At 54.0% G+C, this 25,327-nt stretch overlaps 2 protein-coding genes across 2 annotated transcripts; one reads left to right on the top strand and one right to left on the bottom strand.

Annotated features, from left to right (window-relative positions):
- Window positions 1-198: 198 nt before the first annotated feature.
- SPRYD3 (SPRY domain containing 3) lies at window positions 199-14,354 on the bottom strand. Its single transcript, XM_065934350.1, has 11 exons — window positions 14,231-14,354; window positions 12,487-12,633; window positions 11,419-11,494; window positions 10,839-10,963; window positions 10,217-10,352; window positions 9,161-9,346; window positions 3,264-3,413; window positions 2,771-2,828; window positions 2,052-2,171; window positions 1,785-1,957; window positions 199-1,532 (listed from the first exon to the last, which is right to left on the bottom strand). Exons 1-11 carry the CDS (start codon window positions 14,251-14,253, stop codon window positions 1,398-1,400), a joined length of 1,329 nt encoding a protein of 442 aa, XP_065790422.1. The 5' UTR covers window positions 14,254-14,354; the 3' UTR covers window positions 199-1,397.
- Window positions 14,355-20,620: 6,266 nt separating this feature from the next.
- Window positions 20,621-24,614, top strand: IGFBP6 (insulin like growth factor binding protein 6). The gene is made up of 4 exons (XM_065934344.1): window positions 20,621-21,027; window positions 22,996-23,135; window positions 23,302-23,421; window positions 24,304-24,614. The coding sequence occupies exons 1-4, from the start codon at window positions 20,694-20,696 to the stop codon at window positions 24,427-24,429; spliced, it is 720 nt and encodes a 239-aa protein (XP_065790416.1). The 5' UTR covers window positions 20,621-20,693; the 3' UTR covers window positions 24,430-24,614.
- Window positions 24,615-25,327: the final 713 nt, after the last annotated feature.

Below are 25,327 nucleotides of genomic sequence, written 5' to 3'. Positions count from 1 at the left end.
AAGCCTCGGGTCTCCCAGGACCACACCTGTGCTGCTTGGGGCATCCCAGGCCCAAGCCATGTCTGTGGGACACACACGATCCCTCTCCCTGGCCCCACAGCAGTCCACACATGCCTCGTGAGCAAGTGCCCTTCGCCACCCCTTCCTCCAGCCCTGTCCCTGCCCTGTGTACCAGAAAGGATTCCCCTGTCCTGGCTGTACTGATAAATATGGAAACTCCATCTTTATTGGCTGTATAAACATCTCTGGTCTGTACATACATTTCATACATCATAGTGCAGGGCCTGAAGGGAGGGCCAAAGTGGAGGCCCCCGCAGTACAACAGCTCACCGCTTCCCCTAAAGCCCTGCCCACTCTCCCCAAACCGAGGCCAAGGCTCCTGCTCCCTCTCCCTCCCAGAAGTCACTGTGTGGGGAGGGGTCTGTGTCAAGAGGCTAGGAGACAGGAGGGGCTGGTGGGGGAGGACACGTGTGAGCGCTAGATCAAACACTGAAGCAAAACAGGCAACTGGCACAGGCAGCAAGCGGGGTGCGGGTGGGGCAGGGCAGCACGGGCTCTCACTGGGCTCTGGGGTCCTGCCCTCACCGTGTGGGAGAGAGAGGCTCTGGGGTCTCAACCTGCATCCTCAGGAACTAGAGACAAACGTGCCACAGGTGAGCTGAGGAGGGCCAGAGGGAGACAGGAGCAAAGGCTCCATTCCCGGACCTGACAGCCCGTCTCACTCTATATGCTGTGGGCACCATCTACGTGTACAGCTGGGGGAGCCAGAGACGGGGTTCTCAGGGACCGTGGTGCCCCAGCAGATCATGAGGGAGAGAGCTGGCTCTGTGGGGAGAGAAGAGAGGCCCTCGAGTAGTCTTCTAGGGAGAGCATTCAGTGAGGGAGAGCGAGGGCCCTAGAGAACCCCCCAGCCCAGCCAGGGGGTGACAGCAGCAACTGGTTCACACGACCACGAGGACGAGGACAGGGAACAAACGAGGAGGCGCCCCAGGAACACCGGTAAGCGGGGAAGGGGCTGTCCGGCTCCACCCTCTCAAGCCTCAGACCCAACAGCAGCTGAGACAGAAGCACTCACTCCTCTCCCTTCACACGAGCTGGTGCAGAAAGGCGACGCAGGAGCCCATGGCCAAAACCCAGGGGACCTGGTCAGAGAGCAACACCACCCTTCGGGCCTGTTCCTGTCCAACCAGGGTCTCTCGCCCAGGGACTGATGACTGGGGCAGGCCTGGGCCAGAAACAGCATGGAGGAGCTTGGCAGGGGCCTGATCTGGTAGAGTCAGAGTGCCGACACACCCCCTGGGGCCTGCTGGGTAGGCAGATCCTTGGGAGTCAGGAACTGGGTACCTGGTTCTGCAAAGGGAGGGGACAGAGAGGAGGGGCAGGTCCGGGGAGAAGGCCTAGCCACTCAGGGGGTGCAGATCCACTTTGACTTTTTCCCCACAGCTCAGCATCCCGATGGTGGGGAAGAAGCCCCCGGAAGGTACAACAGCATCCTTCTTCCCAATGATCTTGCCATTCCGAGTGAAGAAAACCTAGGGGTGGAGGACAGTGGGATGGGCAGCAGGCTCTGCATGATGCTGGGGCTACACAGGCCTGAACCCCATCCCTCCCGACTCCTGCCACCGCAGGAGAGACAGCGGGAGATGCAGGAGGTGACCACGAGAGGGCGTCCAGAGGCCGGAAACCAGCCTCCCCACTCAGCAACCCTGCGCCCTCTCCCCAGGTTCCACCCTCTCTTCCGCAGGGACCCCAACCCTGGCCCAGCCCCAGACCCCCGCACTCACCACCACCTTCTTGCCCTCGTGCTCTTGTTCTATCTCCTCCCCGTCGTCCTCCTCTTCCTCCTCTTCCTCTTCCTCCTCCCCTTCCTGGTGCAGATACATGACATTCCGGACATTCCGCACAGCTCGGGCAGTCGGGGACAGGATCACTGTGTCACAGCTGTCGTCGCTGTCACCTAAGAGGCCAGGAAACCTGAGCTCCTGTGGTTCTGCCCACAGGACCCACCCAGTGCCCGGCCAGCCAGGTTGGGCACGGTCACCCCCACTCACCCTCACTGTCCAGAATGTAGTCCCGGGGGAACATGATTCCACAGCCCATTATGTCCCCTTTGTAACAGCGTGGCCCGAAGGGGTCCCCCACGCCGCTGCCATGAAAGATCTTCCCGTCGTCTGTTGGGAGGAGGGGAGACTACACGCACCTGCAGGAGGGGCTGATACCTTACACCCCCAGAGCGCGCCCCCGCTGGAAGCCCAAATGTCCCTCCTTCCCTCTCTGGCCCCAAGGAAGGGAGGAGAGACGATGAGGGCACCAGAAGAGAGACACACGTCTGTCCCCTCAAAGGGCTGAGGGGCGAACTCCCTTGGGAGCTGGTCAGAGAGCAGAGAGGGGCCTCGGAGGGGAGGGAGAAGTGGGACCAGGAACTCAAGGCTCGTCCTTTCTAAAGAAAGCCCGCAAGGAAATCGAACCAGTCAAAGGAAGAAAATGCAGAATCTGCAGGAAGGGAGCAGAGGGAGCCAACTCAGAGGCCTGGAATGTCCAGCCTGGGCCCAGCTTCCCCGCCCCTGTTCTGCTCCCCTGGCTTGTAGGGCTGGGAGGAAAAACAGGAGAAAGCGCTAGCAGCTTGGGAAGGGGACAGCAGGGGGCAGCAGGGGAGAGTCTCTCAGGTCAGATGCTGGAGGAGAGGCCCCTCGCGCAGTGTCAGGAAAACGGGTGTCCCTGTACCCCCATCCCCGCAGCCCCGGCTCCCCCAGCGCAGCCCCTCACGCACCTGCATGATAAGCCACAGACCCTCTGCTCCAGCCAGGGTGCCTGTTCTTGGGATAATCCTATGCCAGCGTGAAAAAAGGAAAGCTGTGGTACCACGCAGAAAAGAAGATGGGAGAGCGGCATCTGAACCCTCACCTTCTGGAACAAGCTACAACCCGGATGGCTGCTCCCACCCCGGCAGGCTCACACCTTCAAGCACTGGAGGTTGCGGGGGGTGGGGGCGAGTGAGAAGGTGCTGGGGTGCCAGAGTTGTGGGGTGCCCTCACCCCCCATCTAGGCCCTGGTGTGTGTGTGGTAGGCTCACAACCCTCTCTCAGCCCCGAGGTGACTGGGGGTCTGTGCCCTTACATAGCAGACACACACGACCTTTCTGTCTCAGGTTAAGACCCCTCTCTGCAGCCTGGCCCCTTCACCTCTCTAGGAGCTCCCAGCTCTAGACCAGAAGCCCCAGAGCTGAGCATCCCCCCAGGCAGAAAGCCAGCATTAGTGCCCACCTTCCGGGCCAGCCCCAAGGCGATGTAGCATTTCTCTCCAGGGTCCACGATCTCCACTTCAAAGTAGTGGCTACGTGTGCTGAGTGGGCGCCGGGCCTGGGCCAGCCCCACGTCCACGATGCTCTTGCCCTTGCCCAAGTACTCCAGCAGCTGTGGGGAGAAAGCCAGAGGTGGGGGCCAGGCTGACACCCCCCCGGAAACCTGGTTCCAAGGCTGTCTGAGGACCAGTTTCCTGTCTCTCACAGAAAGCCCGGCTGAAAGGGAAGTGGTGCTGGAGGCAGAAGGAGGGACTCAGTGTTCCCAGCAGGCAGGGGAGAACAGGGATGGGGTGGGTGACTGGAGGTGGCAGCAGGAGCAAGAGAGCTGAGCCCCCTACTGAAGACTGCACCCACCTGCCTACTGAGCCAAGGACGCTCTCCTCGCTGTGGGGAGACAGGACAGCAGCCCCAAGATCCCAACGGCTGGGCGCCAGGACCACACAGGGCTCTCTCGGCCATCACTTCCCTCGGTCACCCTGCCTGCCAGGAAAGGGCCACCCAGGGGCCCTGAACACAGAGAAGAGGAGAAGCGAAGGCCAGGGTAAGAGGAAGCCTGACGGTTTTCTCAGAGTGCCTCGGGAGGCCGGGAGGCCAAGGAGAATGCGGAGGTTAGGGGCCAAGTCCAGATGTCTGGGGGAGGGGAGACAGCTCAGAAGCCAGTTCTGCCTGGGATGGGACTGATACGCTACTCAAGGTCTTTGTTGTACTTGGCTTTGAACAGAGCTGTTTGTAGCCGGGTTGGGGAGGTGCCGGGGAGCCAGGGACCGACCAGGTCTGCTCCTGCATTCAATGTGGGGGGTTGCGGGGAGACAGGCAGAGCAGGGCTAGAAAGGCATTCCTGCTCCCAGCCCCTCGCGGCTCTTTTAAGCTGGAGCAGGGGTGTGGAGGGGAGCTGACTGATGGGCTCCTGGGGCTCCTCAGCCCCACGGTGATCCTGCCCGGGCAAGACGGGGCGGCAACCCCCAATCTGGGAGGATTTATTTATCAGTTGTCATGGTAATAGTGGGGCTGTGACTCAACCCTGACCCCTCTGTCCCCCACCCTCAGCATCACCTGGGATTCCTTAATCCCTTTTTAATTAGCCAAACTGCCCCTCAAGACTTTCTTCTACCCTCCCACCCTTCTGGCCCTGAAGAAAACTCACTCCCTGGGGACCTCCTCCACTTCTCCCAGGCAAGCCTTGGGACACTGGCCTCTCACCCCGCAAAGAACTCCTGCCTGAACAGGAAAGGCATCAAGCTCGCTGGCACCAGCGCCCAAGCCTCCGTGTGTCTTCAGCAGAGGGAGAGGCCACATCCTCACCACCCCTTCAGGGAGGCACTGGCCCCTCCTCACCCTGGATCCCTGAAACCCTGGCGCCACAAGTCCATCCTCCCCTCCGCCCCAGACAACCGCGGGCAGGCAGGGGACAGGGGCACCAGGAGAAAAGCTAGAGGTGTGCGGCAGATCACTGGACCTTTCTCCCCTCCTTCCTCCAGCCAGGACTGTACACACTTCAGGGCACCCTGGTTCCGCGATGTCACACTCCTAGCCCAAGTCTCCATTATCTCACACTGCATTCTTCCATGAGAAAGAGCTCCCCTGCAGGTGGTCTGATTTACCGAGTATTGTGAAGGCCCACCCTGTCTAAATTCTGTCTGGTCTTCTGGGTGGGCTCGGCTCAGCCTGAATTCCTCCACTGTCTCTCTCCCCCCAAGGCCGGGGGTGGGTGTGTGGGGTTATGGGTCTGAAGTCCATTAACTAGCATGGACTCCACCCAGTCTGAGCAGCCCCCAGCCCACCCTCTCCTCTGCATTGCCGAACTGGGTGGGGGACCCCACAGCTGCCCTTGACCCACAGCATCCAACTGGCCTCAGTGTAGGAAACACAGTGTTCTCCATTCTCAGAGCCAAAAGACAGCGGATCCAGATCCTGATCCTTGGGAAAAACCCGCCCAACCATTCCCTCTGCCTGGGTCCTGAGGAGGGCAGGCTGCCTTTTTGTCTACGGATAGGGTGGGGAGGCTTCCTTAAGCTACAAGTCCAGGAGGATGAAACACACTAATGCAACACACTAATTCGGGGCTCTAAAATCACTCCCCACCCTGCAGAGCAGCTCAGAAAGCACTGCGGCTCACCACCCAGAAGCCTGGGCTCCTTGCACAGTCAGAGGGGAACCACCACCTGCATCTCCAAAAACCAGTGACAAAGTGAAGTGAGTGCCATGGGCTTAGTCTGAGCCCGGCAGGTGATAAATGCACACGTCGGCCTTTCCTGAACTCAGGAAATGGGGTTTATACTAGAATACCCCAATGTTCCAATGCTCCCGAAACATTAACAATCGTCCCAAAGCTACAACAGACTGAAACTGCGAATCACAAAGAAGGAAAGGATCTTCCATCTCAGCCCTCCCCCCTACCCCAGCACCAGAATGGCCCCTGAGGCTCTCAGGACTGGTCACTGTTTCCCTAGGATACTCCCCAGATGACTCCGCCCAGATGACCAACTGTCTTCCTCCCAAGGCTTTCTCCTCAAACAATGCCCCTATCAACATCTTTGATGGGGGTAGGGGAACTCGTTCCTTAAGGCTCCCAAGACCCCCCTATACCTCCCTCTACACACAAGAGAAGCCTTGAGAGGCCAAACAGTTCACCCCCAAGAGCAGAGGCTGCAGACCAGGGTGCAGAGAGCCTCCTACACCCCACCCCTCCCTCATAGGCAGCACCTACTCTTTGCCTCCTCTCCTGCTGCGACCCGCCCTTGCCAGACCCTAATCCCTCTTGACAGGATCAAGGGAGGGCTCAGTGCCCCAGGGCCTAGAAGCAGCTGAAACACACACCAGGAACTTGCCTCCCACCAGCCAGCTCAGGCCCCAACACGGTCTCCTCCTGGGTTGGGTCTGGGGAGGACCCCTGAGAGGGTGGGGCCTCATTCACCCCACTTGTGTATGAAAGCTGCTGCCCTGTCACTAAGGAATTGTCAGAGGAGCTGTGAACAGAAACGAGGAACAAAAACAGAATGAGTCCAACCCCCAGCCCTGCCGACTGCCCCTCGCCCTCAGCATGTCACCTAAGCACACTGCGCAAGGCCTGGGGATGGGGATGAGGGGAAGCCTCCCCCATCTTGGTGCCAACATTGCAACAGCAACTCTTCAGCATCCCAGAGCTCTGGGAAGGGGGCGCTCTCTAGGAGGGGAAAGTAAGACAACAGGAAGCAGAGAAAGACTGCCCTCTGGAAAGAGCCAGGTCTGTCCACACATAGATCCTCAGATCAAACAAACACAACTAAATATTAACAACTGTTAATCTAGGTAATGGAGACCCAGTGGGTGTTTACTGTGCTACTTTTTCAGCTTTTCTGTATGTTACAAACTTCTCAGAATGAATTGTTAGGGTTAAAAAAAAAAAAGTCTGGAGTTGAAGTCTCTGTCTGGGAAGAACCAGTGAGAAAGGATAACTGAGACTATAAAACTGAAACAAAGACAGAAGTAAAAGCCTTCCAAGGTGGCCAAGAAGACTCACCTAGGAAGCCCCTGGCTAATGACACTAGACAGGAAAGTCTCTGGGAAAGCGGGCTTACGCCCAGGAACTCTGGACTCATCCTGTGAGAAGGGGGCAGGAGAGACTGGTTACAGTAGAGTGGGCCTGGGTAGAGGGCAGCATATATCAGAGAGTGGGAAAGATGGGGGGAGGAGTCACAGAAGGAATATCTAGGCTTAGTTCTGTTACTAATTCACTGTGACATTTGATCAAGTCTCTCTAATTTTCTCTGGGACTGTTTTCTCAGCAGTACAAGAGGATACGTGGGAATGCGCAGGCAGTCACAGCTGGGGGGCGGGGGCGTGGTTTGAGGAGCTACCAGCATCTTGGGTCTTGCAGCCAGGGATGCTAAACGTCCTGCCCATCAAGAAACTGTCTCACTTAAGAGGCCCACAGTCCCCACACTGAGAAACCTGGGCGGGATGGCATCAAAGCCTGCCCCAGACCACCCCAGACTTTTATGGTTCCACAGGGTGCTCTCCTGGGAACATCATCAGAGCAGGAGAAACAGGCTGCAACCATAGCAGAGGTCGAGGTCCCTGGGAAGGGCTCCGCACAGAGGGGGACGTAAAAACAGGAAGGGCAGAGGGGAGAAGCAACTGCACTAGACATCTTTAGAAACAGGAGGCACAGGCGCAGCCCAGTGACCTCTCCCAGGCTCCTGCAGGCTGACACTCGGATCACCAGATCGGAAATACAGTGGATGGTCAGAAGGGACACGAAGGAGGTGACCAGGAGGCAAGAGTGGGGATGGCGGGTCAAAGGGCTGGAAGAAACTGGGTAAGTCACCCTCACTTGAAAGATGGGGTGGTTGGCAAGACTAGAAGAGGCGTCCCTCAAGAGGCTCATGTCTGAGGCAGCCCCAGAGGAGCAAGTATGCAGGGAATAGCATGCCTACCCTGCCAGCTCTCCCTAGCTGGGGTTGGGGCTTAAGAGAAGAGTTAAACTCAGTAGCTTACATTTAAGAAAGAAAAAAGAAAATTCTTAAATGCGTGGCCTGAGGGCACTGGGGGAGGGGCAGAGAGGAAGGCAGGCTATTTATAAACATCTACAGGATTCCGCATCAATTAGAAAAGACTGCCTGGGAGGAGCAAGGAGCCGAGTGGGGACAGGTCCAGGCAGGGAAAGGTGCCAGGAAAACTTGAGGAGAGGTCAAGGGTGAGAGCTGGAACATCGCCCTGGCTCAGCCCCAACTTCAGCTCTGTAGATGTTGTCAGAATGATGGTGGAAGGGGAAAAGAAAGAAGAGAGGAAGATCAGGAAGTGGGCATCTGAGGCCTCCAGGCTGGTGGCCATTGCAGTCCCTGGACCCCAGGGCCAGAAGGGGGTGCAGAGTGTGAGAAGCTGCAGGAGTGCACGCTTCCTACCATTTTCCCTGGATTGGATGCACCTTGCACTCCAGAAATGGAGAGCCTTGCTCTTAACCCACTCCCACCCCCTACTGCTTCTGTTTTGCTATGAAAGGCTGAGTTAAAAACAGCCTGGCTTGGGGTGAGAAGGCCAGAGGGTGGAGGAAAAGGTTGAGCCAGGGGCGGGAGGGCAGCAGAGCGACAATTCCAAGTGGGAGGCCTGAGCAGCCCACTAGAGGTCAGGGCCAGACCCCTGACTCAGCAACCATCCACTTCCAAGCTAGCATGAGGCACAGAGGGTAAGTATGAAGAATTTCCTTCCCTCGAGGTCTATACACTTCCCACCCAAGTTTAAAATCTAGTCAGGGGACTAACACAGGTATGATGGGATGTACGAAAAGGCCAGCTTTGGAGGGTCAAGGACTCTCACTGAATCACCATTCGCCTCCATTCTCATCCTCTATTAGTAGGAAGGCCAAAGAGACTGACATGGATGCTTACTCAAAAAAGATCTCGAAGAACCTCTACCAATGCGAGTAGGATTTACAACAACACCTGTCCCACACTGCGGTGGATGGAAAGCTGGGCCAGCTGGGCTGGGTTCAAGCCAAAAGGGAGGTCCAGGCATCCGGCCTCTCCAAAGTCAGCCCAGCCTCTCAAAGGCAGACAGACGTACAGGGCAGCAGTGTGCACTGCCCTGAGGGCTGAAGGAACCAAAGAAGGCAAAGCAGAGCTACTGCTTTTCCCAGGGTTGAGCGATGAGCCTGAGCTCTCAAACAAAAGGGAAGGCAGGAAAGGAGGACCAATGTTAAGAGAACACAGACCTGAACTCAAGGATCGTGTCGGGGTGCCAGGCACTCCTGCCCAAATTCTCACTTTCCAAAACCCTACAGAAGACACTGTCTTCACTGCCTATCCTAAACAATCCTAAGAGTCTAAGAGCTGGGGCCCCTAGAGCTCCCCAGGCACCCTCTGCCCACCACCCCTTACTTACGGTTCCACAGACTCGGACATCGTGTAGCCGGCCCCACTCATCCTCGTAGCTGTCCACCATCATGACGCTGTCATCCTCGCGGCCCAGCTCAGCATTGAGATGCAGCCGCACCTCCTCACCCAGAGAATGCATGCCCACTGCCGGAAACAGCCCATCCGGGGACATGGGCATGATGGTGGAGCCCACCTGTGTTGTCGGGAGGGAAGAAAGGAGGGAGCTACCGCCTGACTCACTTTTCCTACGGCTCATCTAATTCTCACAAGGGTAATTTTGAGAATGATGCAACCAGGTATCATCACATACGCTGACAGGAGAGCAAAACAAAGGTACGGAGAAGTTTTTAAAAAGCTGCTGAGCACTCCTGGCTGAGGAAGGAATTCACAGAGCTAGAAGGCAAACGCCAAGTCTCTCAACATGCTGCCAAATACTTTTGGTACATGTTGAGTGTGGACTGGACCAGGAAGAGAGCTCAGGATAGATGCTAAAGGAGAAAAACCCCTCAGTGGAGAACTGAGAAAGCAATTTCCCTGGGCAGGAGGTGGGGCTGGGGAAGAGAAGGAAGACAGCCGGGGTCTGTCCTATGTGTTCTTAACCCAGCCCTCCACCATCACTAGACTTTGAAGAGGGAAGGAAAGGAGAAGTGAAACAAGGAACACAAAACACAGAAAAGACATACCCTCAAAAGCACTCAAGTCAAAAGTCCCAAGACAACCTCCAGCTTACAGAGCCAGGTCATAAACTCTCCCTCTTTTTGCCTGCTCAAAACCTTCCTCCACATCACTCCATTCTGTCCCCCACAAATCCTGCCCCTCCTCCACTGCATAAACTTGTCCCTCTGTGTCTACCACCTGGGGACAGTCCCAGCTTCCCCTGGGTGAGGGGAGGGTCTTCTACATGCAGGAGAGCCCAGGAGAATTTAAAACTGAACTGAAGAAGATGGGAAATGAGCCTAGGGGGCCCTGGGCCAGTCCCAGCCAGCAGACTCTTTCACAGCACTCACACAAGTCCCTGGACAGCTTCAAGCCATTTAAATCCCACTTAGGATGTCCCACTTACCCGCTTCCCATTTTTAGTGAAGAAGATCTGGGCAGTCTGCACATCAAAGGACACTGGCTCAATGCCACAACCAATCCGGTCCCCAGAGTTGCACTTTGACCCAAACTGGCGACCCTTGGCTCGGCCATTGTAAAGCCTGTGGACAGGGCGGAACGACACTCAATCTGAGCCTGGCCTCCCAACTTCTCCCTAGTGCTCCTGCTCTCGATCACTCTGCAACACCATCTACCTGCATCCTTGGATGAGCTCCACCCTCCCCTTTGAGTCTGCAAACTTCCAAGGAGAGTCAACAGGCCACCTTTCAGAAAAATCTATGAAAACACTCCAAAACCAGTGAAAGTGAAAGTGAAGTCGCTCAGTTGTGTCCGACTCTTGGCGACCCCGTGGACTGTAGCCTACCAGGCTCCTCCGTCCATGGGATTCCCCAGGCAAGAATACTGGAGTGGGTTACCATTTCCTTCTTCAGGGGATCTTCCCAATCCAGGGATCGAACCCGGGTCTCCCGCATTGGAGGCAGACATTTTAACCTCAGGAATAGCCAAAGCCACCCTGAGGTAGTCCATTATATCTCAGACTCCCAAATACGCAGAAAAGGGGTTGGGTGCCTTAAGAGGCAACTCACTTGCCATCATCAGCATGGTAGGCCACAGAGTCAGGCAACCAGCCAGGCTGGTGATCCAAGCTGTAGTACTGAGGGACCAGACCCACAGCAATGGTGCCCCGGACCCCACTGTCCACAATCGACACCTGGAGGGAGGAGAGCAGGACACAGTTAGCACAGAGGGGAACAGACATCAAAAGGGGTTGAGGCTCAAAGAGCCAGGAGACAGGGGAGTCAAAGAGAAAGGGCACCCAGAGGGACAACTGGGGAAAGTGGGGGCCCACGTTACCACAATTACTTAGAACATAATTTCCAAGTCATGGAAAAAGATAGGAGATGGGGATGCTGAGCTTGGGTGAGGGGGTGAGAAAAGACATGGGTCAAATTCTACCTAGGTGAAGGGCAGGAGAGCCAAAGGAACAGGGTGATAGGACTCTACGGTGCCTCTCAGATTAGGCATCATGATATCCTGGGCCCTATTCCCAGCCAACAGGATAATCCTGATGGAAAGTTTATAGAACTAGGTCAAGAATCCAGTAAAAGAGCTCCCTGGATCTAAACCATTTCACCCCCTACTCTGCCCACCCATAGCCTCGATCACCTCAAAATAATTGCTGTCCTTTGTCAGGGGTCGAGAAGCCACATAGCAGCCAACTTCACCAGAGTTTCCATGGTAACTGAAGGAAAAATGGAGAGGGAGGTTCATTAGCATCCTAGCCCAGGAATTTGGGGGAGCACCTTAGTGTCCCCAGCCCCCACCCTGTGAGGGCCAGCAGAGAGGAGAATCCACCTGGTCACAAGGGACATCTGCACAAACACCATAACAAGATACTTGAGGTCACCCGCTGCCTCCAGCAAGGGTCCAACCCATACCAGACCACTGTAAGCCTGGCTTACTCACTGCCAGTGGGGAAGAGGAGGCAGAGCCTCCTGCAGTTGCCTATTAGGCAGTCTCACACCCTGTCTAACCTCAATCTTTCATGTTGCAGCTTCAGCCCTTTTCCTCTGGCTCTGTCCTCAGTGGAGTTTGAGAATGGCTAGTCTCCATCCCTTGGACCAAAGCCGTTCATTGATTGAAAGAGTTATTCACTCCCTACTCCTCAACTTTCTTGTTTCCAGGCTAGACAGCACTACTTCTGTCCCTCTTCCAGTGACAACTCTGTGAGAGAATTAGGTTCCAACGGACTCAGGGGAGAGTTTCAAGCCAGAAAACAGAGAGAAAACAAACACACAAACCAAAGGATTGGAAGGCAGTGAGCAAGATGCATTGCAGGGCCATCCTTCCCAAAACAGGAAGTCCATTGCCTTTGAATTGGTCATTCTTTCACCAAACACAACTCAAGAGATGCAGGCAGGAGACCCAGGCACCGCACAGACTCACTGGAGTCCTCTCGAAAAGACAGTTGGGCAACTCCTGAGACCCCAGCAGCCGCCATCTCTGACATGACTGCTTCCCACACAGACCAGGACAGAGGGATCCAGAGACACAGGCAGAGAGAGCTGCAAGGTAAAGAAGCACACACTGCTCCATTCAGAAAGGCCTCCAGAGTCCACTGCATCCCCACGCAGTGTAGACAGCTGTCTGCTTCTGCAAAAGCCCCTTTTCGTCTCTAAGACCTGGCACAGAAAGGAAAATAAGGAAAATGTGAAAGCCCTCCCTGAAACTCACCTCAAAGTGTCTCCATCTACAAGAATATGCTTGAACCTCTCCTGATATCGGAAAGCCCGGACCTCTCGAATCTCCCGGATCCGCCGGCGCCAATTCAGAAACCGGTAGTGCAGGTTGAGGTCATCCATCTTGTTCATGAGAACAAACCTGCCAGGGGGAGAAGGGACTTGAGGAGGAGGAAGCAGGGCCCTGAGCACCTTGGCCGGTTCTACCCAGAATGCAGAAAGGACTCTAGACTTGAAGCCAGTTGCCAATATTGACCTTAACAATCCCCACCTTCATCCTTTTTTTTTTTTTCTAGCAATAAAGTTTTTTTTTTTTTTAATTTTTATTTTTCAGTGGGTTTTGTCATACATTGATATGAATCAGCCATAGAGTTACACGAATTCCCCATCCCGGTCTCCCATCCCACACCTTCATCCTTTTATTCAGCAAACATTTACCGAGCTCCCACTATGTGCTCCTGCTGTCCAAGGTGCTACGGATACAGCTGTGAACAAGATGGATGAGCTGCCTATTCTCATAGAGCTTCCATTCTACCGAGGGAGACATGATAGACAATAGACAGATATGACGGTGTTAGACAGTGCAGGAACAAGCAGAGTGACGTGATGAAAGAATAACGAGTTGAACTCTATGAGACGAAAAGGTGATTGGCATGTGATAAGCCCAAGAAAGAGCATCCCAGGCAGAGGGGACAGCCAGAACACAGGTCTGGAGGTGCAAGGCAGCTGGCATGATAGGAAATAGAAAAAGATAGGTGACTGGTGTGCAGGGAATGTGAGGCAGAAAAAAAATGTATCAGAAAAGGATGGAAGGAAGGTAGGGGCCAGATCAAATGCTCTACAGACCACGTTAAGGAGTTTGAATTTTATTCCAAGTATGATGGGAAAGCTCTGGAGGGTTTTAAGCAAGGAAATTATATGTTTCTAAGGCTTATCTGATTGTAAAAATCATTCAGGCGGTTGGCTGGAGACTAAACTCATCACAAGATGAGCAAAACAGAGTGGCAAACAATGAGGAGACTGCTGCTTCTGTTCTAATGAGAGATGGCATCCACAAAGATGGTAGTAGGGAAGATGGAGAGGAGTAGGATGACCCAGGTATTTAAACCACCAACAGTGCTAATGCATAGGTGAATGAATTTTCCCCAAAGTGACAAAAAGAGGAGTTACTTTCTCTTCCCATATCCCAAACCCTGGGACAAGGGTTCCATCAAGGCCTGACAGTGTCCTGCACACAGTAGGGGCTTAGGAAGCTGACTAGGCTAAATACACTCCCCATGCGCATATTTACAAGCTTCTGCAGTAGCTGCAAGCCACTGCGTGGCTCAGGAGGGTGTGCACCTGTGGGGTAGCCCTAGGACTGGCCTCCTCGGCACTTGGCCAGGGCTCGATCCCAGGTTGATGCTGGCACCCCAGACCTAGGGGCATCTGCTTGCCTAGAATCCCATAGCCTTGGCACCAGCGAGAGGAGGCCGCACCGGGCCCCGCCTCCACCCGGATCACTCAGAGGAGACCCGGGGGAAGGGAGCACTGGCCCGTCAGTGTGACTACGCCCAGACTCCCCAGGCCCTGCACTGGGCCGAGAAGGGTCCCCAGAGAGGAAGCCCAGCGACCAGAGCGCAAGGCCCCGCCCCTGACTCCGAAGCCTCCGCCCAGGACCCCCGCCTCCCGCCTCCCGCCTCAGGCTCGGTGGAGACCGACCCGAGGCCTCCGGGACCCCGCCCCCGATCCCCGCCTACCGGGGCCGCCGCGTCCTCCTCATCCATAGGCCTCTCAGCTCCGCACACTAGCTCTTCGGCCGCCGCCACCACACACATCCGGGTCCCCGCCCTTCCTACGCTTCCCCAGCCCCGCCCCTTTGCACCCACTCCGGCCAATCTGCAGCGGCCGAGGACGACAGGCACCTTCAGGAGCCAATCGAAGGACGCAGGCCGGACTGGGCGCGGCCCGGTGAACCGGGTACCTAGCGCCGGGTAGGGGCTGGTAAACCCGGGTGTCGAGAGGGTGGTAGGCGGCGACGTGGCGGCCCGGACGCCGCACTGGGCGCCCCGGGCGCTGACTGGCCGGTCAAGGGGCGGCTCCCACCCCGGGCGGGTAAGGTCGCTGCGTACCCACAAATACTGTGACTATTCCCTCAGCGCCAGTTCCGTGTCAGACGTGATGCTAAGAGTTCTGTAGGAATGTCCTTATGAAATGAGTCTTATAATTAAATCCTGTTTGCGTGTGCAGAGCCTGAGACTGGTCTCCATAACGTGTGCCTGTTACCATATGTTTTCTATTCTCCAGAGTTATACCATTACGGTATGCTTTATATTCTCTCGAACTCCATTTCATGTCACCTTGCCTTCATTCTGGGCAAGGCATTCCTACCAGGAGAAAACTTCGAATGTAAATAGCAGAGGGATTGGTGTGACTTAAGGAAAGTTACGCTGGGGCCATAATGAGTAGGGAAGATAGATATGGTACTGACCTTTATCGCACACCTACTGGAGGGTGATTATTGCCATTCTGGGGAGGACTTTCCCCATTTCCTTCCATTACCAAATTTCTCTTTTCCAGGTAGGAAGGTTTTTTCCCCTCCTCTGGTTTTTTTTGTTTTGTTTTGTTTTTTTAAGTCTTTATGGAATCTGTTACAATATTGCTTCTATGTTTTGGTGTTTTGGCCATGTGGGATCTTAGCCCCCCTTTCCGGGATGGAACCCACAGGCTCTGCGTTGGAGGGTGAAGTCTTGACCACTGGACCACCAGGGGACATCCCCCCTCCTCTGTATTCTTATACCATTTTCTTTGCACCTCATTTACAGCACTTATTACAGTCTTACTTTTACTATGAAAATAATATATGTGTGTAGATGTCTCTCTGCTGGAGTGTGGGCTCCTTCTGACTCCTGGGAGCTATCCTATTCTTACCATAAAGAGGTGCTCTACAGATGTTGAATGAAATGGAAGCCATGCTCTCCTATAACATAAACAGTAGCCACTTGGCATAATGGAAATAGGTGTCAGAAATGGATGTAGGCCGGAAATTAGGAAATCTGAATTAGAACCCCAGATCTGTGACTAACATTTACTTGTCATGTTTCCTTAGGCTCCTTAATCTGGGACAGTTATTCAGTCTTTCCTGAAAAGTAGATGCCAATTATTTTGTATAATGTCCTTCGGTTTCATTTTATCTGACTATCATTTTACTCATTATTAGATTGAGGTTATACATTAACAACTTTATTCAGATCTATGAGTAATTTTAAGTTAATTTTTGTGTATGTTATGAGGTAGAGATGAAAGTTCTTTTTCTTTTTTTACACATGGAGATCCAATTGTTCCAGCAGAATTTGTTGGGAGGATTGTCCTTTCTCTACTGAATTCCTTTGCACCTTTGTCAAACATGTATTGAACAACTGTTATTAAAAAAGTCTTTCAGGGACTTGCCTGGTGGTCTAGTGGTTGGGACTCCATGCTTCCAGTGCAGGGGGTATGGATTCAATCCCTGGTTGGGTGGGGAATTAAGATCCCACATGCTATGGGGTGTGGCCAAAAATAAATAAAATTTTTAAAGTGTTTAAAAACAAAAGAAATCATTAGCTATATTCTTGTGGGTTTATTTCTAGACTCTCTGTTCCACTGATCTGTTTTTTTACCTTTATGTTTTTATTATTACAAGTCTTGAAATCAAGTAGTATAAGTCTTTCCATTTTGTTCTTTTTAAAAGTTGGTTTGAGTTACTCCAGGTCCTTTGCATTTCCGTATGAGACAATCAGTTTGCCCATTTCTACCAAAAAAGCACTCTGGGAATTTAATTGGCATTACACTGAATCTATTGATCAATTTTGGGAGAAGTGACATTTTAACAATATGGAGTCCAATCCACAAGGATTGTACTGGTATCTTCCACTCTAATCCAGTACCACAGGGCTGATTCTACCCTTCCTCTCTACTTCTCTGTAACTTCTCTCTCAGACAAAGAAACTTAATACCCATTACTTATTTGCTCCACCCCATTGAGCAGTTTCCAAATTTTTAATCAATAAGCCCATGAGAAAAAAAAAAAAAAAAAAGCCCATGAGCAACGAATTTATCAGCTAGAGTACAGTGTTTATGTAGCGTATAGAGCGTGCCATTCCATTTATCAGTAGCCTTACAGTTTTCCAGTCGAAACACTTGTTTTCCAAAGTTACTTAAGTCAGCACCTTTTTTCCCCTCACCACCTTGGTGTGTTTATGTCACGCATGTATAATATAGTTAGATTTACCTGTTAGTCTGCATTCTATCCTAGAATACCCCACCATCCTGTTTGATTTTTTAGGTGTTAAGCATGTGTTGGATGGACAGATATTAATTCTAAGCTCCCTGTGAACACAGTTCCTCCTTAGTTATGTCCATGTCATATAGTTACATCCACATAAATAAATGCTCTATCAATCTATTGATTTTTATTCATGTAATTATTAAAAAAAAAAAAAAAAAAAGCAAACTTCAGACCTGCAGTTATTACTCCTTCTTCACTAATGATTCCCAGTTCCTAACCATCTGGCTAACTCCAGCCCAGTCTAGAAAACTTCTCTGCTCCCTTTCTAGTTCACCTTTCTCTGGTATAACTGGGACACTGGGAATCTAGGCAGAACAAGTCATGCACACACACCCGCTACATGACACTATACTCTCATACCTCTTACACAAAGATGTGCTTTTCTGAGACAGCCTCCACCCTTCCCTCTCTTCAACCTATCTTAACCTATCTTTTCTCCTAAATTCTATTTTAAAGACCTATTCTCCAGGAAACCCTCTTTGATTTATCCTGGGGCCAGGTTTCCCTCTCTTATTGAACCCTGACCACACTCAGTCTCCTTGGCCTTTACTCTGAGAACAACAGGAGGGATAGGGAAAGTGAGAGGAGGGACTGAGAAAGCCAAGAGCTGCCCTGGGTCACCTGGGCTAGCTCAGAAGTATAGAAGCACCAGTGGAGCCTCCAGAGAGTTACAATGTACCCCTTCACCTCTCAAGGCCCTCCCCCAGGACTGCCTTTGTTCTCACCCAAATCAACAACCTTTACTTGTATCAATTCCAAAGATGAGCTAGGAGCTGGGGGTCCAGAGATGAAGAAGGTATGGGGCTCTTATTCGCAAAACACTCATAATCTAATTGGAAAAATAAGACATGAGAAAAGATAAGCAGATATTTAAGACAGCAACACAATAATGGATGAATTCAGAGAAAGGCAGACAGCTAGCCAAGCAGGTGGGGAAGAGGTGGCAGAATCTGGTCTGTAGTAAGAGGAATGGCAGGGGGGAGTTTCATCCTTATGAGCTGAAGACTTATAGTCCAGATTACCTCTGAGCATCACACCTTCACCTCCCCTAATCTCAGTTCAGACTCAGAGATGAGAAGCTGCCAAGGGTGATCCCACCAACTGGTTGAACCAGAGTGTGCTTCCAGGGCTGACTGTCCACCGGGTCATGATTGCCATATGGCAGCACAGGTCCATGGGCAGGGAAGAAGGGCATAGGTACCACCAAAGGCATTTGAGGAGGAGAAAGCCACAGGAGCAAGACCAATTGGGAGGCTGCATGTGGGAAAGATGGCAGAAATCAGAGGCTGGAGACCAGCTGCGGTTATCACAACAGTTCCCATCAGACCCATACCAGACTTAGGCCACATCATGATGTGGTCATTTAGCCATCTCTCTGGGGCTTTCCATCTGTAGACTGTGCTACCACTTGTCTTTCTGCAGACTCAACACTCAAAAGGATCCAGGCAGACCCCCTCCTTTACCCCTCATTCTCAAAAGGAAGTTAGCACTTGATGGCGCTGTGGGTTTGGCGGGACCAGTTTGGGTGAGAGGAGGACAGAGTGTAACCTGTAAGAGAAGGAGGAAGTCCTGTCACAGTTTATTTATAAAAAGCCTAAGTAACAGCCCAAGCTGTCTAGCCTTTTCACAGCCATGACAGAAGCTTCCTCTCCACAGAGGCCAGACAGGGTCCCAGGGGTCTGTTTTGACCCAGGCTCCATCCTGAGCACTTACTGAGACCTTCAGACCTCTGCTCTGGGTGCTAAGGTGAAAGGCATCCCAAAGGGAGGAAAGCAGAGTTTGAGAGTCTCAGTGTGCAAGGAAGAGCCTAGTTAGATCTCAGCACTGGAAGCACACAGCCCTGGACACCTAGGCAGGAGGCATGGAGAGGAAGAGGGAAGAGCAGTGCTGAGGAGGCAGGTGGGACCCAGCTGCTCAGGACTGTGCTGAGGCTACAGGGCAGGACCCAGCCGGGCAGTGGAGTATAACCAGGGAAAGTCTGTAGAGGTGATGTAGGAGGGTGCATGGGGGAGGGAGGTTGGGAAGGGAGCGATGGATGTGAGAGGCTAGCAGAGTACTGGGCTTCTGTGCAATATAACCTGCAAAATCACTTTACCCAAACTTTTAAAAGCCACACTGCGATCCTGCAGGGAGCGGGGCCATCTCTTTCCCATTCCAACTTTCCACAGAATTTTCCGTCTTATTCAAGAGCAACAAGGTGGAGTCAGGAGAAAAGCCCTAGCCAGAGACATGTACTGGGCAAAATCAATAGTGATAAGGATGGAGGGACAGGATGGAGCACACTACCCTGGGGTCAGAGCTTGAAGCAGGAGGCCCCAGAGCCTCCCAGAGTAGAGGAGAGCTGCACTCCCCACTGCCCCAGCACCATCCTCCCTGCCCACCCAATCTGCGTCACTGTTTCTAGGCTACCGGAAGATACTGCTTCCAAGATGTTCTAGGGTCCAAGGGCAGCCCTGTGGGGAGGGTGCTGGGAGTAACTTTTTTTTTCATTTACCGAAAAGTTCAGGAAGCTCTTGCTGACATTCTTGCTTGGGGGCCCAGAATTTAAACTTAGTCACTGCCCAGAGCCCTTGTTTTAGGAAAGAATGAGATGGCCAGTGTTGCGTAACCCAGAGCTGTGTGGGTGGGGGATGCAGAAGGAAACGGTCCTTCTTCCTCCCTCTAGGAAGGAGGCTCAGCTAGGAGTTCTGGGGATGGGCAGGGAGGCCACGGGTGGGGGAGGTGGGGTGGACAGACCAATGGAGTGAAAGCCCAGGAGAGCAGGCTGACCCAAAACACTCAGCCCCATCACCGTCCAACCTCCCTTGGCATAGAACAGCCTGAATAATCCAGAAAACCCAATGGATGATACTGGGTGGGGATGGAGTGGGAGCCAGATTCTGGGAAAGGAGAGGAATGGAGGGGTGGGCTGACTTGGATGAAGGACAGAGGTTGGTTGAGGTCTGCTCTTTGGCCACTGTCCCTTAGAGCAGCCAGAGTATGGGTTCCTCTACCTCCCCACCCCAAACCCCCATAATTTCAGCTGGTCAGTCACCGATCCCTACCTCCCAGGTGTTCAGCCAGTTCTCCTGTTGCTATACTGCGGCCTCGCTGCCTCCCCCCACCATGGCCCACAATCCTCCCAGACCCTCATGGCCTCAGTATAGTCCGAGGATTTCTGCCAGTTCATTCAAGGTGTACTCCCCCCGTCTTCCAGCATTCCAGCACCCTACCCAAGTCTGGCCCCATCACCTGCCTTCCCCTCAGTCACATCTCAGGGAAACTTTCTCTTGCTCCTCCCTCAGCTTTGCCCTTCCTCTCCTCGCCCTGGGCTTACTCTCTCCCAGCAGCAATCGATTCTCCCAAGACCACACTTCTCCATCGTCTCCGCCTTTTCTCTCTTTTCTTCGCCCACATCCCCCTTCCGACCCCCACACCACCCCTTCTCCGTCCCCTTAAGTCCGCCATCTTCTCCCTCCCCACCGGGGTCCCTGGGTCTCCTTCCCCCGCCACACACACGCCCGAACTGGCTTCCAGGTTTCCCCTTCATCCCAACTCCAGTCCTCTCCCGCTTCCACCACTTTCCACCCTCCAGGGCCTCCAGCCAGCAGTCCAGCTCCCAAATTCCGGGCGAGATTCCCGGGAACAAAGCAAGAAAAATCAGAGTAATTTGGGAAGAAAACAGAAACCGGGAAGGGAGGAGGTAGAGAAGAGTGGGGAGGACCCAGGTGGAGGGGGGGCCTCTCCAGTCCCACCCAGTTTGGGGGATGCCCCTGCCTTCTCCACACGCCCCCCCTTCACCTGGCTCTTAAAGGGCCCGGCCCCTGCCGGCGGCTACTTAAGGCAGAGGGGCGGCGGCGGGCAGCAGCTGCGCTACGACTGCTCTGGGAGGAGCGGACGGGGCAACAATCCTGACCATGACCCCCCACAGGCTGCTGCCGCCACTGCTGCTAACTTTGCTGCTCGCTGCCCGCCCAGGAGGCGCCTTGGCTAGGTGCCCAGGCTGCGGGCAGGGGGTGTCGGCGGGTTGTCCGGGGGGCTGCGCGGAGGAGGAGGATGGGGGGCCGGCGGCGGCGGCGGAAGGCTGTACGGAAGCTGGGGGCTGTTTCAGGAGGGAGGGGCAGCAGTGCGGGGTCTACACTCCCAACTGCGCCCCAGGACTGCAGTGCCAGCCGCCGGAGAAAGAGGATTTGCCTTTGCGGGCGCTGCTGCAGGGCCGGGGCCGCTGCGGCCGGGCGCGCACGCCCTCGGGTGAGTCCGCCGCGCCCCGCCCCTGCCCCGCCCACGTGAGCCCCGCAATTCTGCAGGCTGGGTCCCCGAGGGATGAGCTCGGGGCGGATGGACGCTTCCTTCTCCCCATCTCTGGCAGATTCCAAGCAGTGCCTGCTCCCCTCCCTGTCTTTTCTTCGCCTGACACCCTGACTTTCGCTTCCCATCCTGAGCTCCGAGGGGGGTGGTATATTCTGGGGGGTGAAAGGGCAAGTGCGGGGAGCTCCTACAGGGCTGGAGTGAGGCTGACGGCCCTAGGGATGAAGCAGGGAGATGTCTGACCCCGCAGCCTTTTGTGCCCCCTCTGCCTATTTTCTCTTGAGGGGAAAGGGAGGGTTGGAAGGGTTTAGGGACTTGCTCTATGCCACAGAGGCCCAGCTCCTTCAGCCCTAGACCCCCAAGCTGGAGAAAGGACCCAGACATTGTTCCCAGCTTCCACTTAGAAAAAGAGGGACGAGAACTCCAGACTCCCAAACCCTGAACACACTAAGAAATACCTCCTTTTAATATCAGGGTGTCCAAAGCAACTGAACATAGAGTGAAAAATAGAAGATGGCTCAAATCCAGAGCTGTTTTAGACTAGACTAGGGTCAGAGGGTTGCCGCTAGCCCTCTCCCCCGCCCCTAGGGGGAGGGTTAGAGGTAGGAAAAGAAGGAATCTGCCAAATCAGGGTTATGATTTAAAGCTTTTCAGAACCCTCCACCCACCTCACCCCACCCTAAGCCAGAGAGGAGAATAGAAGGCTGAGTCATTGAGTGGGTGGGACAGAAGTGAGTCAGAACCTGAAAGATGGGGGGCAGCAGGGAGATGCGGAGAGCAGGAAATGTAAACGCCCCTCCCCCTCCCCCCAGGGGCATCTGAGCGCTTCCATGGGAAGGGATGGGAAATCAACTTTCAGTTTCTTTCAGTCCCAAATGCCTGGGTCCAAACTGTTTGGGGTTCTGGAAAGCAGCGGTCTGGGTGGGTCACAGGAGGCAGCTGGGAGCATGGTCGTGGTAGGATACTGAATAGAGAGAATGAGAGGCAAGATCTGAGAAGTGTGGAGGAAGAAGGATAAGACTTGGGATTGCAGAAGAAATGGATCTTGGGTTTTGAGATGGGAGCAGCTGTCTAGGCTTGAGGTCTGGGGGCTGAGCAGAGCTTGTCTTTGTGCGTGGAGAGGGAGAGACATCACTTCAGGGCTCATAATATTTCATTTCTAGCTGGGGCAGATTCCAAGCAGCGGCGACTCTCCTCCCTGTCTTTTTTTCGCCCCGACACTCTGACTTTCCCTTTTCATTCTGAGCTCTCCCCAAGCCCCCCAGTACCGTGCATAAAACTTTTTCCAGAAAAAGGAGCAGACTGCAGGTTGGAACCGCTCATTCCTGCACCTTTGCAACCTGCCCGCCTTCCACCTCCTGGTGAAGGGCTGAATCGCACAGGTTCCTGGGACCGCGGGAGTTGAGCTTGGCTGAACCTCGGGGGACCAAAAGGCCCCCATTGCAGTGCCCCCAAATTAACTGTGTCTCCAGCCTGGGAGGGGTAGGCTGAGTCACTTTAGGGTCACAGCGGGGACACACATTCCACTTGGGTCCCTGCTGACCCCCTCGCACCGCCGTTTCTCTTCTGCCCCATCTCCCTGGCTTGGTGCGCCCCCTGCTGGCCTCCGGTGGAACAACCAGGCCTTTTCACCCAAAGCCCCAAGGCTCTTTATCAATGCCTGTACGGTATTGATTTTCGCTTTCCAAAGTACTTGTCTTTTATAAGCCTTAAAACTAGTCTGGGGATATTATCATGAAAGGTAATATCACCATTTTTCAGAGAAGGAAACTGAGGCCTGGAGAAAGTAACAGTGGAGCCAGACTCTAAACCCCATCTCTGCTCTGAAAGTCCCACTCCTTTCCACTTGACTCTGTTTGACATCTGGTTGATTTCCAGGCTCTTCTTCCCCCATTCTTCTTGTGTCTGTAGGGGAGAATCCTAAGGAGGGTAAGCCCCAAGCAGGAACCGCTCGCTCGCAGGACATGAACCGCAGAGACCAACAGAGGAACTCGGGGACCTCTACCACTCCCGCCCGGCCCAATTTTGGGGGCGTCCAAGACTCTGAGATGGTGCGTTTGGGGCTGGCAGGGTGCAGAAGGGGTGGAGAGCCCTGGAGATTCTCCTCTGAGACCACTCCCTTGGGCTTGGCAAAGTCTCCCATCCCAGTCCTGGGAGCCTGGCTGGTGGGCCCAGCAGGCCCAGCAGGCTCTGCAGCGGAGCTGTCCGTCCTCCCAGGGTCCCTGCCGCAAACATCTGGACTCCGTGCTGCAGCAGCTCCAGACCGAGGTCTTCCGCAGGGCTCACACCCTCTACGTGCCTAATTGTGACCATAGGGGCTTCTACCGGAAGCGGCAGGTGAGGCCGTTCCTCCCCTCCCTTGGCCCATCTTACACGACGATTGGGTAGGGGCTTTACAGAGTTGTATAAATGAGAGGCTGGCCTGCCTTTAGGGCTCTCCCAGCTTTAGGGCCACGCACAGAGAATAGCTAACCGCAGCTGTGGGAAGGGTTAGATTATCTAAGTGAAACTGAAAGTCGCTCAGTCGTGTCTGACTCTTTGTGACCCCCATGGACTGTACAGCCTGCCAGGCTCCTCTTTCCATGGGATTCTTTAGGTCAGAATACTGGAGTGGGTAGCCATTCCCTTCTCCAGTGCATCTTCCCAACCCAGGGATCGAACCCAGGTCTTCTGCACTGCAGGCGGATTCCCATGGACTGTAGCCCACCAGGCTCCTCCATCCATGGGATTTTCCAGGCAAGAGTACTGGAGTGGATTGCCATTTCCTTCTCCAGGGCAACTTTCCAACCGGGGGATCAAACCCGGGTCTCCCGCATTGTAGGCAGACGCTTTACAGTCTGAGCCACCAGGGAAGTCGAGATTATCTAAGGAACATCTAACTCTGAGAGAGGTTCACATAAGCATCAGAATCACCCTACCATGAACACCAGTGGCAGAGCCCCACCCGTGGAGCCTGGGAATTTGCATTCTAACATGGCCCCTAGTGATGCTGTTGGTTCAGAAACCACACTTTGAGAACCACGGCTCTGGCCTAGAAGAACGGGCGTGCTCTGGTGGGTGGAGAAGGGAAGCCAGTGGGCCTCACTATCCTGAGAACACTCAGAGGTTCCCGCAGACTCAGACTCAGGAGTCCACAGCGCGTTCCCAACCCCGGGGGCCCCTCCCATCCCTCCCGCTGGAGCCTCACGGCACAGCTGATCCGTATGCCTCTCTCCCCAGTGCCGCTCCTCCCAGGGGCAGCGCCGAGGTCCCTGCTGGTGCGTGGATCGCATGGGCCAGCCCCTGCCCGGGTCCTCAGAAGGCAGCGATGGAAGCTCCCCCTGCCCCGCCGGAAGCAGCGGCTAAGCCTGGGCTGGGGGCTGCAGGGCCACTGGCAGGAACATGGGGCCATCCTCTTGGGTTATTTGCTGAGTGATGGGTAACTACACCATTCAGGCCCTGCCCCACTGTCCCCCTCACCCCTGGGACCTCACATGTGGAAAGATTGCTGGTGTCGGCTGGGGGTGTTAATAAAGCTGTGTTGGGGGGGATCTCTGGTTTATGTCTCTGTGTTCACCACTCACATTTATGGAGTCACTGGCCCTTCTTTCTGCCTCTGTCCAGCCCCCACCATGGAAGCTCTCTTCTCTTATGCACTGCCTTCAGTCCTTCCTTCCACACTCGGAATGACGAGACAGCCACTGGTAGAGGTTTCACCGCCTCAAGCCTCACCCAACTGCCCACTAGGGAGTGGGAGGCAGGAGATGGGGGTGGGGAGACATTGAGGCCTTGGCAGGCCTTGGTCTGAAGTTGTGACCTTGTTTCTACCATTGATCTTTGGACATAGAGGGAGAGGAAGGATTAATAGTTAATCCCCACCAGTAGCTCAACAAAGAGAAACTCAAGGCACTTACCATTCTGTTCTTTGGTATTAAAAAGGGAAGGAAATTAGTACTCATTGTGCTCTTGCCATGGGCCATGCCCTGGTCCATGTGCTTTTACCTGGACTGCCTCATTTTGTGCTTACCTTGTGAGATAGGGACTTTTGAACCTGTTTTTCAGAGGAGGAAACTTCAGCTAAAACTATTTGGGTCCTTTGCCTGAAATTCCACAGCCAGCAAGTGATCAAGGGAGGATTGAAATCTGGTTCTTCCATACATGATAATGCTGGCATCCCTCAGGTGCTGCATAAGTTTTTGTTTTGTCTCCTTTCTGCTTACCTGCTAACCCAAGCGGGTGTAGGGGAGGACTGGTGTCCAGAGCC

Source organism: Muntiacus reevesi, chromosome 4, assembly GCF_963930625.1.
Source record: "Muntiacus reevesi chromosome 4, mMunRee1.1, whole genome shotgun sequence".
In the NCBI taxonomy this organism is placed as follows: Eukaryota; Metazoa; Chordata; class Mammalia; order Artiodactyla; family Cervidae; genus Muntiacus; species Muntiacus reevesi.
The sequence above is the reverse complement of the archived record's forward strand: the minus strand, read 5'-3'. Positions and strand labels throughout refer to the sequence as shown.

Coding starts and splice junctions, on each gene's coding strand:
- SPRYD3 (XM_065934350.1), bottom strand. CDS start 14,253: ATGAGGAGGACGCGGCGGCCCCG. Junction 11,495..12,486: donor GTAGATGGAGACACTTTGAG/GTGAGTTTCAGG, acceptor TTTTTCCTTCAG/TTACCATGGAAACTCTGGTG. Junction 1,958..2,051: donor CTACATTCTGGACAGTGAGG/GTGAGTGGGGGT, acceptor CTGGCCTCTTAG/GTGACAGCGACGACAGCTGT.
- IGFBP6 (XM_065934344.1), top strand. CDS start 20,694: ATGACCCCCCACAGGCTGCTGCCGCCACTGCTGCTAACTTTGCTGCTC. Junction 23,136..23,301: donor GCGTCCAAGACTCTGAGATG/GTGCGTTTGGGG, acceptor CCGTCCTCCCAG/GGTCCCTGCCGCAAACATCT. Junction 23,422..24,303: donor GCTTCTACCGGAAGCGGCAG/GTGAGGCCGTTC, acceptor CTCTCTCCCCAG/TGCCGCTCCTCCCAGGGGCA.